Here is a 14283-nt window from a genome sequence, read left to right as displayed (position 1 = left end):
GAAAGAGTCGCTTATTTTTCCATCCAGCAGTTACAGAGCAACATTATCATTCATTTGGAGTCTTGTTACTGTCCACATGATGAATGTAAATCCGATATGCAGATATCTCTTACTTGGAAATGTTTGGGCGCCACTCTTTACATAGGAATCAAGTCAAAGGTGCCTTGTGGAGTTTTCTTGTAAACAAACGAAAGTTCTATTTACATTCAGTGTTACTCAGTAAAACAACGCATTGTGTGTATCCTAGAGCTCTAACAAATGTGTTAAATACATTTCATTCCTAGTAAAACCTTGACATTTATTTTTGGATTATTTTAAGTATTTTGAAACCAGAATTGGTTACATGCGTGTTTACTACAGTAGTAATATACTATAATAGTGTGACCTCTAGGACTGTCTATCGCGTCACCTGCGTGCATGTTGGAGATAACAAAGCGAGATAAGCAAAAAGGGGACCCGCTCAGAAAAACAGCTCCATATCGTTACTAGAGGTCTAAAACTCCAGAGAACCTTTAATTCCAACTCCCACAAGAAAAAGAAGTGTTCATTGGACTTTGGACAACAGTTAGGAAATTGTGAAGTCATGCACAACTATTCAAAGTAATTGTAATACTGATTAAAAAGTGATGTGAATATACATTTAATTTTAAAACCATGTCCCACATACACATGCCATGTGAACACACAGGCATCCATGCGTACACAGTGACACACTCACACAGACACACATGACACAGCCGTGTAGTGTCCCAATCTCCCTAAGTGAGGGACCCAAAGCCCCATAATTATCACACATCCACTTAGTTTGCCGTTAATCAAAGGCGCCAGCTGATTGTTTTGGAATCAAAGAGCCCGGACCTGCAGCCTCTTGTGATGTTTAAAGACAGACGATGCTTTCTTGCCAACATGCAGCGTTTCAGATGGATAATGATGAGCGAGAGTGCTACGCCTGGCTTCTGGGGGCCCCTGACTCCTCTTACTGTTTCTTTTAATTACACCTGCACGGAAGAGATGTTAGGAGAGGAACTCAAAAGAGTCCAACATGGAACGGTTGTTTGTTCTCTGATAGCAGCTGAAGAGTGTGACAGATACTACTTTCACGTCTGCTCAGGTTCACTTTCGCATTCCTGCGACATATCAGATGAAAAGAGATCTGTGAAATATTCCTCTTTGTTGTTAAGTAGCTGTATCAGGTAGTGTTTCTCTCCGCCTCCATCCTCACCTTCAGCTGTTCCAGGTCAGGTCTCTCCATGCTGACCACCGCGGCCAGCAGCTGGTCCTCCAGACCGTCTCTGGTCACTGTGAAATTTATCAAGGTGCACTGGGCCTGCAGCTCCGGCTGGTAATGAGGGCTGGCGAGCTTGGTGTGCAGGATGAGGCGGAAACTGGGGTTGTACTCGCACTCCTTGTCTCCGATCTTTATGTACCTGTTTGGGTAAATGAGGACCGGAAATCTTCTGATCATTGAGAGTCGCTGATGTTACCAAAGCAGACACCAGTTAAGGGGATTCGTCATTAACGGCAATAACTCCTCTGTCTTATCTATCTCTTTTGTCTGACGTTTTCTTATATTCAGACAAATGAATCTTCTTTCTTATGTAGCTGGTGTTATTCTATATTTTTCTTACTGTCAACAAATCCCATGAAAAGACCAAAACCCCACTGGTTCCTCCCAAAGACATACATCTTTGATAAAACAGCTCTAAAATATCTAGTTTAATTTTTTTAAAAGGCTCAGTAATTTCCTAAAACAGCTGGCCACTGTCGTTTTTAGCAAACGTCAAAGCACAGGTGGAAATAGGGCATTTGTTGGGGACTATTTTCAGTGGTGGATTAATACACATTTGGTACTCTAATGAGTACTTACGACAGCAGAACAGTGTCTAATCCTTTCATTTTACAGCTCTCGGGAAGTACGCCAATGCAGTAGTCTCTTTTATTATTTTTTTATCACCTTAAACTGTCTCTTTATCAAAATTTAGATTCTTTGCAGTCATTACTTGAAGGAAAAAGGGTGTTTTCACTGTATGTATTTATTGACTTCGTTATGGCTTGGGGTAGTTGCTAATTTACTTTACTTCTTGTTAATTTATCTGATAAATACAATAGGTATGCATTACAGTAGGGGATGTAAAAGGGCTATTGCTTGAGAACCTGTATCTGAAATAGACGTTGACAGATGTTACAACTAGGGTCCAACCAGTATTGGCTTGTGGAAGGTTGATACTAATAATAATATTTTTGATTGAAGCTGCAGTCGTCTGATATTTTGTGTCAGTTTCTAATCTTCTCCATAAGTTTACATAAATTTCATGGTGAGAAAGTGCAAGTGATCACTTTTTGTTTGTTGATCATGTTCTTTTATGTAAGTGGAAAGTCTTCACTATTAGACCATAGTGTGACACTGAAACTTTTCACTCAAACTAATGGCAGTAATAACATTCTGCACTGCATATTTGTGTGAACTCAAAATGCATTTCAATCAATTATGATTTCCATAAACAACCAAATCAGTATTGATCATTTTAACTCTGGAACAAACCACATCATATCGATTATATCAGAGGTGAATGACACTGACAAGATGACATCGTTGCTAATGAAACACATATTTAACAAATACGATATAAAGTCACTACATGTCTCAACCAGGCATGCAAGGCACTAGTGGTGGTAGTATACATGTTTTAGGTTACTTTTCATGAAAAAAATTATATTATTCCATGAATCCAGAGGGTTGAGGATTTATGTACGCATTAATCCACTGACCTCACTTTTGTAATATTTTGTCCCTCAACGTACTTACTGCTGAATTAGTGATCAAATATATTGCATCTGTCCCAACTCCAGCCAACTCCTAGTCACACGCCTAGTCTTTTGTGTGCTCTGTTTTTCCTGCCACATACTAACTCTCCTGTCATTTCAGATCCAGCCGCTTCACGCCATTCCCATCACCTGATCTCCCCCGCCCGCCTACACACCTGTTCCCACCTTCCCTCATCAGGCCTGCAGTATATACACCGGCCCATTTCCACGCACTCCTTGCCCAATTGTCTATTGTGCTTATGCCTTAGCCCACATTTTGTGCCCAAAATGCACCACAGCGCGCCACAGGAAGTTGTTCCTGCCTGTGGCCATCAAACTCTTTAACTCCTCCCTCTAAGTGTCAGTCTGTATGACCCTAGGTCACTAAACTGGACATTGGATCATTAACATCACTGCAATACTTGACATAATTGTGCAATATTCTCTGTTTAATACTCCGGTGCAATATACTCTGTTTTCAGTTTAATTTGATATTTATTCATACTTCTATTACTGCAGTGCAATATCCACCGTCTCATAATCATCTAATAAGCTACACTTAACTTGACAGCACTCATTATTGCACTATTACTTATTATTTATATTATTACATTGTATTACACCGTACATACTTATCAACCTCTAAATCCACTTTGGTACTTACACTTATTTTAGCTTTTATACTTTATATCCACATTGTACTTCATTTATCTTAGCTGTATTATAGTGTATTATATTTTGATTTGCTTAGTACTTCTATTCCTGTGTGCACTGACGTGACAGTGAGCAGCTGTAACAAAAGAGTTTCCCCTCGGGGATCAATAAAGTATTTCTGATTCAGATTCTGATTCTGATTTTCAGCCTTTCCCTCTGCCTGACTGACCATTGGACTTCTGTCCCTCAGCCTGACCCCCTTTTGGATAAGTGAACATTAACTTTTACCTATCTAGCTTGTCTCTGAGTCGTGCATCTGGGTTCAAACCTGTTTCTCTACTGAGCCATTACAACATCACTGCAGGTGGCAAGAGTGAAAGCTATGATTAGAATAGACAATCCTGTTAATTCTCCAAACTGGATTTCTACTGACTTAATACATTTGATAATACACTCTTAATAAACTGAAAATTGGCAAAATTATGATTTAAATCAGAAACTGTCTTATTAAAGAACAAATAAACAAGATTACAAGACAAGATTGAAAGCCCAGGAACAGCTACTAAATGGAGTCAGAAGGTACCAAAAAAGTAAGGTTCAATACCCAGCCCTAACTCACAATGTTAAGTAGTTTTTTAAAGGTTGAGGTGTTCTTTACCTGCCCTTCTTAATGGTTTCTCTGCCCAGCAAAGGTCCAAGCACAGGATCCAACGTTTCCTCCAAGTTCTCTATCAGAACCACATCACCTGCTGCCAGTGCTCTCTCTATGGCATCCAGGTATCTTTTCAGGGCGAAACAGCAGAATCCCTCTGTCAAAATCGTCCCCAAAAAAATGACCGTGTGCACACTTCACCTTAAAGCCTCTTACCCTCTCTGTCCGATGCGGATGACACGTAGGTCTTCGCCATATTTGTTTTTGATCCACTTGATGCCTTGCAGCTGGGGGTCCACCATGAGGGGCCAGCGCTGGCAGGAAGTGAGAATGGTGGCATTCTCAGTGGACATCCTGTCAGCGGGCAGCCCCTCATTCTGCCACGCCGCGATGTCCGCGTCGTCCGTCAGCATAGTCAGAGGGTCCAGGTCAGGGGTCACTGGGATGGGAACCTTACAGATGATATCGATGAGTACGTATGAAGTTTGAATCATTTTTACCACTGTGGTAAAGACTTAAAAGTGGAACATAAAGTTTCTGCTAAGCTTCTGAGTTATACAGAAGTACGGTTTCTTGATTAACCTTTTCTCCAGAAAAAGTGTGGGAGTGTGAATCTGGATTTATACTTGACACAAGCAGTTATGGTGGTGATTTCGCAAGCGGGTTTTTATTTATTGTTAGCGTGCTTTAATTGCTGTATATAGCCCACATTTATTGTGTTTACATTTTTTCCTTCATTTTGTAAAAGCGACTATGGGAAGGTTTGCCTCGTCTTACTTCTAAATAGGAGACAGCTGCCATGCAATCAGTAGCTGATCGTGTTTACATTCTTTCAGTCACCGTGATAGACAGCAGCGATCGCGGCAAGCAGCAGGTTTGCAGTGGAGATGGTTTTGCTAGATGTGTGTTACTGAAAAGGAGAAAATAACTGAGCATTTTTTAATTTTGTTACGATGACCTGCGAGGTAAAATGACTGTATTTGGTAATGGAGTCTGGTGGCTTTGAGGATTCAATTAAATTTTATTTATATTGCGCCAATTCATAACAGAAGTTATCTCATTGCACTTTTCTTTTTAGGAGGAGAGCGATATAACAGCTGTTTCTGGAAAAAAAAAAAGGATCTTAAACAGGTCTATCTCCGTACACTTAGTGGACGTACATTGATGGTGCATTATTGCCCGGAAGGATTACAGTGCAGCACATATCGCTGCTGCCGGCTGCAGTGCTCTCGCTTAATACTGGACCAATTTCAACAATTCCCCATTAGTCACTTAGACACAAAAACATGGAAAAATAGGGTCCAGGTTGAAAAATACCAAAGTTTCCCTTTAACAATCTCCACCAACACCAGAAACTTGCAGGAGAAAACATTAGCAGCCCAATCCATGAAGGTTTTATGTTTGTAAAACATTCTCAGAGCCTAGAAAAGCGTGTGATGTCATCCCAATGTAAAGTCTATGGGGCTAGCAGGACCGTGCGGGCGAGGGCCAGCAGGAGAAAGACTAATGAGCATGTGCAGCGGCCTGCACAACGCTGAAGCAAGCCCGGAAGCTAGAAAATGTGGCTTATGCGCTCGGTCAGCAATTTTAATTCAAGGGACTGGCTGACATCTTTGAGACTCTGTATCCAGCTATAATAAATCCCGGTGTAAACTGTGCTGGACGTCTACAAGGACAGTAGTGATTTTACCATTTGTCTTCATTTTTTCTGGGGGTTTGTTTAACCTTGTCTGATCATCTGACCACTTCTGCTTGTTGCCCAGTCTGACCTATTTTTAGCTGTGTCGCAGCATTCCGAGGTGTCAGTTATTAGTTTGGTGAGCACAATGTTAATAATAACCCGCAGAAATTATGGCAGAAGCTAAAAAAATAAAACCCAAGTTGTTTAACGTTGTCTTCACGCTCAGTAATCCCCACGGGCTTCAGAAATTGAAAAAACACTTGAAACTTAAAAAAAACACAAGCAGCACGAGGTCTCCACATGTAGCCACAGTAGCCCCAACATGTAGTTACATTTATGAGGAAGTGCACGTCAGCCATCACACTTAAGGCCACCCACCTCCAGCTGACTGAGATAAGGCCTCCAGGTGTTGTCCATGAGCTGGAGCCTGTAGCGTTTGGTGAAGTACCCCAGGTAGGAGATGAAGGCGGTGATGAGGAGGACGTCCCCACACAGGGTCCTCTCCTGTTTCTTGAAGTTTTCTACGGCCTCAGCCCAGCGAACATTCTCTGATGCTAGACCTCCCACCTGAAACACAGGGACAGACCAAGAGCACATTGTTTTTTTTTCCACTGAAACTTAGATTACTATAGCATATTCCACATGGGCGCCTTGTGAAATCAAATCTAAATTAATCTACGGCTGCCGTCATCGATACACAGCATCATGAACGCCAGGAAATCTCCAGAACAATGCCTTGCTACCTTCAAGTCCTTTTTTATTAGGTTTTCATATCTTTTATCACCTCTCTGCTCGTGTACCAACACCTCTACTCTTTACTGCGGCAATGATACAATTTCCCTTCAGGGATCAATAAAGTTCACCTTAATATCTTATCTCTTCCAAACTTGAGAGGCCCCGTACTTTGATACAGACTGTAACTTCTCAGCATACATCACGGAAACACTCTACACTTCGGCTAGTTGAAAGCATTTGCATTGATATTTGTGATTGACTAGCAGATGAGCACAACGTCTTGTCCTTTTGTTGCTCCTGTCAGGCCTTTTGAAATCTTCCTCTGAATAATTTAGATTATCATACTAACAGTGTCAACACTCATCTTTTTGTTGTGCTACTGTCAGCAGGAGATTTACACACCGGCAGATGATGGAGGGATTTATGTGTGTGTGTGTGTATGTGTGTAAACATATGTTGAGCACCTAAGAACGAGACAGCCACACTCACAAGCAGAGATAAAAAAAATTGTTTGTGGGTATATATGTGTATAAATACAAGTTTGTACACATCTGTATCTATATGAGGGAAGGTGCAAATGGGACAGATGGAAAAGACAGTGTGTGTGTGTGTGTGTGTGTTAGTGGGTAGCGGATGCTCTGCGTGACCCCGCTGTTGCCCTCCTCACCAGGCGGTTGGCCAGGGAAATGGTGCGCGCGGTTGATTCCGCTTCTTGTTGGCACTTGAGCTTGTCTGCAGTGGCTTTTTCAAACTTGGCTGTCAGCTTGGCCAGGTTCTCATTAAGGTGCTGATAGGCCACAAACGCACAGACAGACACACACAGAAAAAAGAGAAAAATTGGCACTTGTTCAAATACAGCGTGGTCATAAAGAATCTTCAAAGACAAAGAACAAAGATAGCTACAGTCTCTCTATGAAAGAAAGGAGAGTGTGTGAAAAGTTGGGTAAAACTTATCATTCCCTCCGCTATAGATTTATTTGGCATATGGAAGCAATTAGCACAAGGACAAACAGGATTAATCGGTGGAGAGGCACACAGGTTCAATAGATTAGTTTGAGGATTGCTAATTCCCCTTGGCTCCGCACCCACTCTCCGCTCAAGTGATCTGACGGAGGGTTGAAAAATGACAGCGAGAAGTCATGCTGGATCTTATTAAGAGTCGTCACTCTGCACTCTGCAGGGTGTGATGTAAGCAGCCGCCGCCGCCGCAGCGTCCTGAGCGCTGCGCTCTGCTGGGGCTCTCTGGCGCTCTGATGTGCTGAATGTCAAACGCCACTGAGAAACAATTATTTACAGCAGCTTTTATCAATAGGGTTTTTAGGTTGATGGATTTGGTTTTAGATTAATGAACAGTAAAAGCCTTTAATAGCACTTGCACCAGCCTTTGTATTGATGAAATGCTAGTGGTATATCATTACTGGCAGAGCTCATGTGTCAACTGTCACTCAAGCCTTGATAAAATAATTCATATCCTGAATTTCTGCTTCAGCTCATAGCCTCTGGTTGCTGTTGTTTTTATTTCATTTACGTAACATCAAATTCTTATTACACCGCATATCTTCTGGCTTTGATAGAGTTGTTGATCCACACTGATGTCTCAGAAATCGTTTATAGCTAGGTGTCGAGATTTCTGGCTTTCACAAGTCATTTTTCAGCCCATACTCTGTTTTGTACAAAAGTCAGCCAACCCTCTAAAGACACTCTTTAGTCTTTGTGTAAGTGCGTTTCTGTGTCAAAGAAAAGACTAGAAAACAAGAACAGGACTTCAAAGAACAGTAAGTCCTTTCTTTAATACAATGGTTTGGATTTTAGATATTGAAAGTGCCTTCTTTTTAAATAGATACTTGGCATATAGCAAATAAACTTTTCATTTCCTGTGTCGTCAGTCCAATGGGATTACATTGATCTTGCTCTTGATTGTGGCGAGCTTCTCCTGTGCAGCAGCCAGCTCCGCGTTGGCCTTGCTCAGAGCCTGACGCTTGGGCTCCACCTCACAGTAAACCTCGTAGAACTTGACAATGTTTAAAACCCAGGAGCACAGGCCGGCTGCAGCGTTCGACTTGGAGGCCACCAGGTCTGGCTGGAACTCTGGATCCTGAAGAAGACCGAAAAGATGAACTAAGTGCACAAACGCAAAATAAAACACTGATCAAACACCATCAGAGCTCTGAAAAAGTATGGCTTTTTGACATTTGTTCTACCATATAAACATAATTATGCAACTGCACTCTTGAGAAGGGTCCAACTGCGAACCTCACATCTGGGGATCCCAGGTCTGCAAGCCAATGGGTTAGCTGTCTGGGGACCCTGCTCTCTTCCCATTGGTTGTAGCAGAAAAAAAACCCAAGGTGCTTATGATTTAAACTTTTCATTTGTAAGAGGAGGATTGTTATTTCAAAAGTTATATAGTCTATCTTGAACATTGCTCAAAGGCAGAGTGCAGTTGCTACATTTTTAAGATCTTACAAGGTCTGTGACTATGATTTTTAGGTTAAGTTCTTTTATAAGACATTTAGAGTGAATTTTGGCTTCATCTGCTGCACCGACATACTCAATATCCGCTCCACTGAAATTCATAATCAGGGCGGCTGTTAAATTTGTAACGCTTAATTAACTGGTTGATTTTCTCTGGCTGTCATTTGGACGCTCGGCAGCCATAATGTGCCACTGTCATTGTAGTCAATCCCCTGCTAAAATTATGACTTATTAGTTGAACTCGCCAAGCGGCAGACATTGCACACTATGCGCCGTTATCGTCGACTTTAATGAATAAGGGCTAAATGAAATGCTCACCTGCAGGTAAGGCTGAATAGCTTTTAGGCAAGTCTCTGGGATGTTCTCCTTGTTGAAGTTTATTAGAGAGTCCAGGAACGAGTCCACTTTGGCCATCATCACCTTTGCGGCCTTCCAGCTGCGATCCTTTGGGACTTTGCCGCCGGGTGCTGACAGGACCATGACTGCCGCCGTGACGTTGGTCACCGCCGTCACCGGAGAGCCGAATGACTTCAACTCTGTCAGGTTGTTCTGAAGTAGGCGAGACAGAGGGAATAATGGATGGAAAACGAAAGAGCAATGATTTAATTGAGTTTGAACAAGCGCATATCTCTGTGGTCTGCTGGGGGAAAGAGAGAGTGAAAAAAGAAAGGATTAGAATAAAGGAAGAAGAACCTGTGCTGACTTTGAGAAGACAACAGAGAATTCTAATTAGGGCATCTTTAGAGAGCTCTAAGCAGTGATTGAACTGTCTGTTCTGCTTGTTTGAACAGAGAGCACCTTTTAAACACAGAGGGTGTTTTTAAAAATCCCCCAGGCTGCTCATAAACCTACATGGGATGCAAGGATGAAGTAAAATGCCCAGAGAACATAGAGAAGACATTATTTTAGCAAAGACCCGGCTAAATCCTGTGATTCAATAATCTTTTATATAGTTCAAGGCCTGTGTGGACATAACTTATTCTACTGAAGCTGGGAAAACTAAATCAAACAAAGAGAAAAGAACACAACCCCTCTTAAAAAAAGAAGAAAACTAAGAGAGAAGAGTATGTTGGAGCAAATCAATAAGATACAGCAAGGGATAAGAGACTGACTGACCTTATTGAGAGTGTTAAGGGCATCCTGAGCAGCTAGGAGAGCTGGTTCAGCCTTGGCTAAGTCCTCCTCGCAGTCTCTCTGTTTGCCGCTGACCACCACAGCAATGGCCGCCACCTTTTGCTCTTCCGCATCAGCTATCGCCTTCTCCTTGGACACCTTCTCAGTTTCTATCCCAACCACCTGGGGACAGCACACAGGATTTATTTCTGGGTTAATGGTGCAAGTTCAGTCAGTGGCTCAGTTTTCACTGCATGGATAAAATTGTTGGGCCTCGCCTCGCCTCGCCACGTGTGAGAGACAAAGACAGGCCTACCCCGACTGAGAAACAAAGGACAGACAGCAGAACGGCGCCAAGCCCCCCCCCCCACACACACATCTTACATGCTTGCTGATTGTTGTATGCTTATTGTGTTTAGACTAGACGATAGTGGTTGTTGGTCGAAGTTATTGATTGCTAATCAGTGCTACGGTTAAATAAACACTATTGTATCTTTTAAAGAGCAGTTGCCTGTGCTTATTGTGTGTACATGTTGTGATAATAGCTGGTTGTGATGGTCAGTGCTCGGATCACTGTCGCCCCTTTTAATGTGGACAGCCACCTGTTTTTCACATTTGATTATTGGTCCCTGATCCCAGGGTGGTGCCCCGTAATTATTAATCCATATTAATAATTTGATATATATATAATAATTTTAATAATTGTACTAATATTCATAAATATCTTTGATATTTCTGCTAATAACCAAACCTGCCATATCTGAATCCCAACACAATGTAAAAATAACAATAACAACTTATTTAGTGTTCAGTTTAAAATGTAAAGAGTAGAAGTGACTAGAAATATGCACTAGGCAACTTCAAATGCTGACAAATCCCGAGTGGCAGCAAGAAAAGTTTGACATACAGGAAATACCCAGAAAAACACTGCATGCTAATGTTTGCCCCTCCGACCTGTCTGAGATCGATCTATAAGTGAAGATGAAAAAGATCAGAGGTAAAGTACAGCTTTCTCAGAATTTCTCACACAGTAGTGAGCACTTTTTACACCAAACACCAGGAATCTATCTGTGGATTATCCAGAGTATTGAGGACATTGTTCCTGGAAGGACAAGCTGGTGCTGAAATTCTTTAGATGTCATTTTTCATTTCTTTGAGCATCCAAAGCGAAATGCCATTCATCCCCATGGTACTGGGGGTCACTGCAGAAATCTCAGAGACAGATATCTCAAAGCCTGGGCAAATAAAACCAAAACTATCTGCACGGCTAGATACCAATAGAGTAAGTGTAAGTGAGAAAATACAAACATTTAACAATGAGATTTTTTGCAGTGTGTCTAAAAAGGAGCACATGTTCTTGCCTGGATCAGCTTGTCAGCGTCCTCGTTCTTCTGCTTGAGTTCCACTTCTTGAGCAGCCAGCTTGGCCTTGAGGTCATCCACCTATCAGAGGATAAGACAGGGAGACCAAGAGGTCAGCAGGATGTGACGGCTGATATTAGAGCCAAGACTATTTCATTCTGGTCTAATGAATGTGATCTACAGTTCATTCATCCAGATCTCCAGTCTCTTCCAACTCATATTCCATATATATGTATGTATGTATGTATGTAAGCTTATCAATCTATCCTTAATTCAAACTTAAAGGTAACCTGTGGAGTTTTCTTGTAAACAAACATTATTTGACAGCTATAGTTACTAGTTACTTCACATATGACTTAAGTTGTTATATACAAAAATGTGATTTTCTTGATGTATTTTGATACATTAAACTACCCGACAGTATATAAAGGTAGGAGTTAAAATTAGCTCCACTCAAGCATGCTTCATCATTAAAATTCTGTTTACACATTGTTGCAATAAAAATCCAATTATTTTCTTCCTCATAAAATATTTGCAAAGTCAATTTTTAAAAAATATTTTAAAAACTGCATTTTTAATTCATATTTACAACGGTCTTACCGCCATCAACTGTCGGTTAGTGGGAAAGCATGAGACAGCGGGACGTCATCTAGTTCCCTTTCATATAGAACAGTCTTTGAGGTAAATGTGTCAATTTCATTTACCATCACGCTGGGCAATTTGACTGCAGGGCTTTGTTTTGTGGCTTGCATGCCTGCATATGTATTTGCAATACCACCGTCTGCAGCTAGAAACCCGCTCATTAAACCATCGCTCCATAGTGTCACTACAGGTAAAAAAAAAAGGTACAAATCTGGGAGGCCATTAGCCTAGTGGAGAATTAAGACTAGAAGCAGAGGAAAACAGGTAGCCTGGCTCTATCCGAAGTGCAATAATACACCGACTTACACAAACACTCATTTGTTTTATCTGTACAAAAACAGAAACATGAACAGCAGGTGGTTTTACGAGATGGTTAGTGTTTTAATAATCCAGATTGCTTCAGTTTGTGTGTTAAATTTTATTCTACTGCCATTTATGCTCCTCACACATATATGTATAGCTGCCAACACAATAATATTTTAACCATGTACCATAAAGTTAAACAAATAACAAAAGAAAAAAGTAAGTCCAAACTGAGTCTAAATAACAGCTGAGTAAAAGCAAATGGTCCGGGTGGAAATGAGTAGTGGAAATACAACAGGGGGATGTAAAAGCGGGAAAATACAAGTTAGAATTGCATTGCATGATTTTTCTTTAAAAAGTGGAGTTTGAGTATATAATGGGAGGAGGCCCAGATGAATGTTAAGTAGGTCTGAAGTGTCTATGATTAAAAAATGGTACAGAAAAAAGGCCATAATTGCTCATTTGGTCATACTGCATAATTATAAAAAAGGGGGGTTGTACATGAATCAGGAGAAGGTCCAGATGAAAATAAAGTTGGTCTGAATTGTTTAGAAGCCAGGCCAGCGGTTTTCCCTACTTCTACGTTTTATGCTAAGCTAGGCTAACCACTTGCCAACACCACAGACTTGGGGGTTTCCATAAATCTTCTCATCTCACTCTTGGAAAGAAAGCACTTAAGCAAATTTCCCAAAATGTTGAACTATTCCTTAGTTAGTAAGTTAAATAGATATACACACAAACGACAAAGCCTGTCCAGTTTACATAAGATGGGAGGAAGAAATGAACACATGCACTAATATGAGGGGAGTAGTCAATAGAGCATAGGAGTGGGATGCTGACAATAATCTATTTTAGTCTCATTAAATGGCATAAGTAGCAATCAGTGTGTACTAATGAATCCATCGCTATCATCTACTTGAATCTCTCAGGCAGTTTTGAAGGACTGATCATTTTTGTTGTTCGTACCCTCGTTGGATCTTATTAGTAATACAATCGCCGATCGTGCTCAATGGCAATTTAATTGAAACCTAAACATCTTTACAAATCTTCAAAGCAATAAAGAGGATTCTGTGGCTTAGGAAAGTCGAACAAATAAGCTTCACAAAGGGCCTAAACCTTTGCGGATAACATTTTGTGCCCTGCAGGATTGTGCCATGGACCATGCAGGTGACCTTTAATCCATTACTAGAAAAAAAAATCTTATTCTGTCCAAGTAGATAAAGGGGCAGAAAAAGATGAATGGCATGCATATCTGGGGAAAAAATAAAAAATAAAAGCTTTAGGATCAAGAGCTGCTATCAGCACACACAAACACACACACACACACACACACACACACACAAATGCACAGACCAAGTACGGTCGTAAAGAGAAATTAAAGCTGTTACAAACTCCTCATAACTCCCCAACAAATAGGGCTCTGCATTACCGTCCGACTCAATCAAAATGTTGCACTGGGGAAATAAAAACAGACTGTTTCTCATGCTTGTCTTTCAGCTAATTAACAAACAGGAAATCAGGCCGGAGGGAAGACGGCCCTTTCAGGTTGCGACGATTCCACGCAGAAGATTCGGTCGAACATTAGACGAGCACCAAGTGAGCCATCAACATGATGAATAGGCAGTAGGGAAGACAAGGGGTGGGGAGGAGAGAGGAAGGACGAACTAATTGGTGGGAGACATGGGTGATATTCAATACATCTGAGCGGCGTCTGTGTTTATCTGCTGCAGATGGAAACCCAAGCAGGAAAACATGTCACTGTTCCTGACTGTCTTTATAAAACCACCCACTCCCTGCTGCTGTTAATGTAGATTAGAACAATTGTTTCTTAAGGCAAGATGTGATACCAAAGCAAGAGACTT

General features: G+C 41.2%; 1 protein-coding gene across 2 annotated transcripts in view; it reads right to left on the bottom strand.

Annotated features, from left to right (window-relative positions):
• Positions 1-14283, bottom strand: part of dnah9 (dynein, axonemal, heavy chain 9) — a 143900-nt gene that overhangs the window by 41549 nt on the left and 88068 nt on the right. For both annotated transcript variants that reach the window (XM_044178887.1, XM_044178888.1), the window contains 9 exons: positions 11477-11557; positions 10119-10298; positions 9321-9551; positions 8428-8622; positions 7195-7314; positions 6171-6359; positions 4328-4563; positions 4118-4240; positions 1223-1427 (listed from right to left, as the gene is read on the bottom strand). In XM_044178887.1, the coding sequence (XP_044034822.1) occupies positions 1223-1427; positions 4118-4240; positions 4328-4563; positions 6171-6359; positions 7195-7314; positions 8428-8622; positions 9321-9551; positions 10119-10298; positions 11477-11557 (1560 nt within the window). The remainder of the gene's footprint in view (positions 1-1222; positions 1428-4117; positions 4241-4327; positions 4564-6170; positions 6360-7194; positions 7315-8427; positions 8623-9320; positions 9552-10118; positions 10299-11476; positions 11558-14283) is intronic.

This window comes from Siniperca chuatsi, linkage group LG20 (genome assembly GCF_020085105.1).
Source record: "Siniperca chuatsi isolate FFG_IHB_CAS linkage group LG20, ASM2008510v1, whole genome shotgun sequence".
Classification (NCBI taxonomy): Eukaryota; Metazoa; Chordata; class Actinopteri; order Centrarchiformes; family Sinipercidae; genus Siniperca; species Siniperca chuatsi.
This window is presented reverse-complemented; position numbering and strand designations above follow the sequence as displayed.